The sequence below is a fragment of the Trichophyton rubrum genome (assembly GCF_000151425.1).
Source record: "Trichophyton rubrum CBS 118892 genomic scaffold supercont2.7, whole genome shotgun sequence".
Classification (NCBI taxonomy): Eukaryota; Fungi; Ascomycota; class Eurotiomycetes; order Onygenales; family Arthrodermataceae; genus Trichophyton; species Trichophyton rubrum.
The window spans coordinates 542,056-547,246 of NW_003456422.1; the positions used below are offsets into that span (position 1 = coordinate 542,056).

General features: G+C 55.2%; 1 protein-coding gene across 1 annotated transcript in view; it reads right to left on the reverse strand.

Moving 5' to 3' along the window:
- TERG_06192 (uncharacterized protein) overlaps window positions 1-5,166 on the reverse strand; it is a gene marked incomplete at its 5' end in the record, with an annotated part of 6,422 nt that extends 1,256 nt beyond the window's left edge. Inside the window, 4 exons of the mRNA XM_047748566.1 lie at window positions 14-1,959; window positions 2,092-3,512; window positions 3,640-4,129; window positions 4,227-5,166. Of these exons, the coding sequence (XP_047604550.1) occupies window positions 14-1,959; window positions 2,092-3,512; window positions 3,640-4,129; window positions 4,227-5,166 (4,797 nt within the window). The remainder of the gene's footprint in view (window positions 1-13; window positions 1,960-2,091; window positions 3,513-3,639; window positions 4,130-4,226) is intronic.
- Between the last annotated feature and the right edge of the window lie 25 nt (window positions 5,167-5,191).

Sequence of the window (5,191 nt, forward strand, 5' to 3'; positions counted from 1 at the left end):
GACCAAGCTGCACACCATTAGGAGCGGGAGATATTCCTTTACGATGTAAATATTCTGCTGGTGGTCGCTGTTCATATTCTGGCCCTGGACCAGGACCAGGACCAGGAGCAGGTCCAGGAGCAGGTCCAGGCCCAGGTCGCCATTCAGGAGCTCCGTGGGGGTGCGTCAGGGGCGCAAGAGGGGGGACATGGGCAGGGCCATGCGCTTGAACAGGCTGAGCGTGAGGAGAAGAGGCATAGCCATTCCTATGAAACTCAGGGTGACGAGTTTGGCCCATTTCACGATCACGGTCAGGCGGACCATAAGAGACTGGTGGCAGCGGTGCAAGCACAGGCGTGAGGGTAGGTGGGGTGAGGTGTTTCTTGAGATGGCATTTATGACACTCGTACACGATGCGGTCGGGTATATCGCCATTCGTATCATTGGCATGATGCATCGAGGTAGGCCATCTGATCAGATCCAGTGGTCCTAGACCATTGACGGGCTGCTGTTGATGCGGTGGTTGATGCGGTTGCGCGCGGCGCCACCACTTCGGGCTGGCAACAGACTGGCATCGGAAGCATTTCTTCGGAATGTCGTCCTTTCCGTGTCCGGTATTGCTCTGCTCGGCGTTCCATGTACCATTAACTTCATCATGCTGGTGTTGCCCCTGTCCTAGACTCGCCGTCGGCGCTGTACTTGTTCCCACCCCGTTCGTCATCGCAGCCGCAGCCGCACGCTTACCAGCACCGGATGGCGAGGAGTGCTGGACATATGCCGCCTTCCTTGCTGTCCCCGTAAGCGTAAGATCAGCCTGCTTGAACGTCCTAGCATATATTTGCAGGGCATTCCCTTCCGTCGAACCCTTCGATTCACCCATTTCATGGACTATGGTCTGCACATTATGGTGCGGACACCATATCGCTGGTGCAACAACACCCGTTTCTTCGCCCATGGTCGCAGTTGAAACAACGTCTTTCCTACTACTTTTCACCGGCGTGATGTCAAATCCCATGTTATATCCTGCCTGATGGGCACATCCAACATGAAACCGCGCATTGCACGTTGAAGCCCGACACGAGACACAAGCGCCATTTTCCGTTTTGCAGATCTTGCAACGGTCCTTGAAGCTTTCTTGCGATATCGACTCGATACCCTCTGCGGGTTCGAGGTCTTTGGCACTGCCGAATTTGATTTCGGGGAACCATATGGCGCAGATGACATGTACCCAATTGTTACCTGCGGTGCGCTTGAGAGGTTCTCGGGGTCCCACTGGTTTACCTGCTGCTTCTTGACGTTGGCGATAGAGCTTGATAGCTTCGTTGACCATCTCGCGCTCCAGGCGCTCCTTTTCACGTTCTCGTTCGGATTTTTTCTTGTGAGTTGTTTTGGGCGGTTCCATGAGTTCGTGCTCCGTCTCGGTGACGGGACAGAGAACGCATTCGTATGATGTGGAAACAGTCGGGTTCCGGTCATTGGCGCACATGTCGCATATCCATTTTGCTGCTGGGCGGGACGCATCGATTCCATAGCAGTCCCTGTGGACGGTTAGGCGGCAGTCTCGGCAGGATAGGTGCTGGTCGCCCATGGGATCCATCTTTTTGCATACGGCACAGGGCAGGACTTTGGGTCGAGGCGGTTCCGGTGCCAGTGGCGGAGGAGCTTCCTGCACAACCTTCTCAGCTGCCCTCTTCCTGGATGATGTTTGCTGCTGCTGCTGCTGCTGTTGGGGTGGCGGAGGAGCAGGCGGAGGGGCATCAGCCATGACGGCGTTGGCAGCGTTTGCATCCTTATCAGCCGTCTTGGTCTTCTTCTTGGCTGGCTGCTGATGTTGATGATGTTGGTTTTGTTGTTGTTGGGGTTCGGGTGGATTGCTTGCGGTTTCCTTGACCACTTCTGTAGTAACATGTACTCCGATCGAGGCTGCTATAGTGGCGGTGGTCTGGTTGATCCTCACATCCGACTCGGAGTGGTAAGGAGCTGAGACAATAATCCCTCATCATACTTTCGGCGCCACGACTTATTCCCACCCTGGGAGATGCGCTTCGCGATCTCATCAGGATCTTCCCAGTGAATTCCATACTTTCGCCAAAGAACGGCGCAAACGCTGACAGAGGGAGACGGTCAGCCGGTTGCCCTTTTCACGCTTCCCAGACTGTTCGGCCGGCACGGTAAAGCCGGGTGGGACAGCGGGAGCTCGTCTCCAGCGCTTAGAAGAACGGGTATTGCAGAATTTACAGGTGAATCCTCTGCGTTTCTCCATGGCCTTGTCATTGTCGAATGCAGAGTCGTCGTAGTCATCGGCAACATCGTCTAGCAGCTTTGCAGCACTGTCAGCCTTCTTGGCGAGTTTCTTGCCCTTTCTGTCCTCATAGTTGCCCCAGATCTGACGTCCCTTGGGGGTCTTCTTCCACATGTAGTAGAACCGCACGATGTGACGGTGCTTGACGGTGCCGACATGTTTGGTGATACTTCGCAGCTCAGAGCCGTACTTGGCTACTCCAGCCTCGAACAGCTTGACCTCTTCGGGTTTGAGGTATGGCTCCTTCAGGTCGTTGTATCTATGCAGTGCTTTGAGCCGGGCAAGAGCAGGCTCTACATTAAAGTTCTCTTCGTACAGCAGTGCCAGGGCCTTGTCGAGGTAGTTTGTGGAGTAGTCCGGGATTCCTTTAGAGGTGGCCACTTCCTTGGCCTTGTCCATATACTCGTCGATGAATTTTTCCCTCTCCTCGACGGAGAGATGTGAGCCTGGCGCATCATCTTCACCCCTGACGGACGACAGCTGCGAAGCATCCGGCATCTTAAACTGGAGTTCGGCAGTATGAAACTTCTTCCCGTCCACTGTGATGGGCTCGTCCTCGCCACGGGCGATATAACCAGGGGGCACCTCCTGTACCCACTTTGGGCGCGACGCCCGCTCGGCACGGTCTGCCTCTTGTGCGGCCAGGGCTTCCTTGGACAGCTTGACCTCCTTCTTGGGCCCCGACCGGACGTACTTCCTCTTTGTCTCCGCTGGTTTGAAGTACTCGACCGGGTGGCCATACCAAGGCACGACGTTGGCCTGATGTCGGCTGCCCAACCGAGAACTGGCACGCGGATAAATGCGATCGTCGTAGTCAAGCGCATCCTCCACGCGGCAATGGATGCCCAGATAGCGAAACTGCCATAGTTTGGCCTGGGAGATCTGCTCTGCTGTCGCCGGCTTGAGCACATGTTGTTGCTGTTGCTGCTGTTGTTGCTGCTGCTGTTGCAGCTCATTTGCCGGGCTACTCCGCTGGGTGGCAGCTGCTGTGTCTGCATCGGCAGGCGGCTGCTCCTCTTCTTCCTCTTCGACTAACTCAGGCTCTGTGTCGTTGTTTGTGCGAGACTCGCCCACCATGGGCGTGTTCCTGGCCTCAAGCTTCTTTTCCTGGGCTCTGCTGCACGGGCCACACGCCCAAGCGAATCCTCTGGCTGGCTTTTTCTGCAGCACCGGCCGGACACACAGCATGTGGTATGTGTTATGGCACACCGCGCAGTCCACCGAATCATTACTACACACGTTAGCATACATGATAAATGATAAATATATATTCTTCCTTTTCTTTTTTTCTTTCTTTTTTTATTTATTTATTTTTTTTTTTTTTTTTTTAACATGTAAGGATGTATAGAAAGACCTACTTTGCAGCGTATTGTTGACACTTTTTGCATGTCTTGACGGCACTGGTAAGCTCCTTTCTACGGCCAATCTCGACCAAGACGTACTTCCATCGCTCGTCGAGAACCTGCTTGACATGCTGGGGCACGTTGATGACATGGCTGGTGGGAATAACATCATAGTACCGGTGGATGTAGCGGTCGTACATGCGCTCAAACCAGAAGCAGTCCTTTGCCTTCATGTACTGGTCCCAGTTTGCGATTTCGGTGCGGTGCTTGATGGTACATTTGCCGCGTAGCGACGTGAGTGGACAGGCGTCTGAGTGCATGGAGGCAAAGACGACTCGGAGGTCATTAGTCTTGCGCTGGATGTCACGCGGCCGGTAGTACCAGTTTACGCGAACACTCTCAATGGGGCCTGATGGGTTGTCCTTTGACGGGAGAAACTCCATGATCCGCGCGAGGTAATACGGCTCCCCTGGGGGCTCACATATCAAATATACGTGGTCTATGTCTGCATTAGTACATGCATGAAAAGATAATATATATATATATATAAAATGCGAGAAAAAAAAAAAAAAAAAAAAAAAAAAAAAGAGTAATAGACGTACCGTTTGGGGCGAGAAGGGTGCCGTCGTCTGCCTTTAGCTTGCCGTTTCTGAGCATGGCTCGAGAGGAGCGAAAGGTCATCATAGAAGTGGTGACGGCCTCTTCTGAATTGCGCGAACCAGCGGCAATGAAGCGCTTGCTGGGGTGTCCAGCCCCGTTGGCCGGGACGACATTCTGCACGGTGGTGCTGGATCCGGGCTGCTTCCGCTTCTTCGACGAGACGACAACGGTGTTTGGGTTTGCGGAGAAAGTCGATGTGCCAGGAATGGCTGAAGTAGAGGCCGTGGCAGTGGTTGTGGTGCTGGCGGCGCTGGCGGAGGCTGCATGGCCATGGCTCTCGGAGTTCTTGTCTCTGGCTGCGGCAGTCCCATTGCTAGCTGCGACGGCAGCAGCTCTGCGCGTGCTCATGCCGGGCGGTCTCTCGCTGTTGGACGCCGGCGAGGCGATACGTGTGTTGCTGGAGGAGGAAGAAGTCGTCTGGGCCGCGGCGTCCCTGTCCTTTGGCTTGCGGCCCGGGGTGCCCTTGGCCGTGGAGTTGGAAGTAGCAGCAGAGCCAGCAGCCCCAGCACCGGCCGCCGCAGAAGCAGAGACTGGGGCCATCAGCGGCTTCTCGAGCTCAGCATCCAGCTCTGTGTCTTCGGCATAGTTGATACGGGGCCTGTTTCGCGAGCGAGTGCTGTAGGGAGCGGGAGCGGGAGCAGGTGTGGTGGCACTGGACGCGGTCTCTGAAGAAGCGGCCTCGCCCATGTCTCCTCTGTCCTTGTCCTTGGACCTGTCTGCTGCAGCCGCGGCCATGGCTGTAGTTTTAGCAGCAGCAGCAGAAGAAGACGACGAAGAAGAAGTAGTAGCAAGAAGAGCCGTAGCTGTGGTGGTGGTGGTGGTGGTGGTGGTGGTGCTGGTATCTCGATCTCGTCCGCGGTGCTGGGCAGCAGCAGCCGCCATGGAATTTCCTGCAAGTTAGATAACT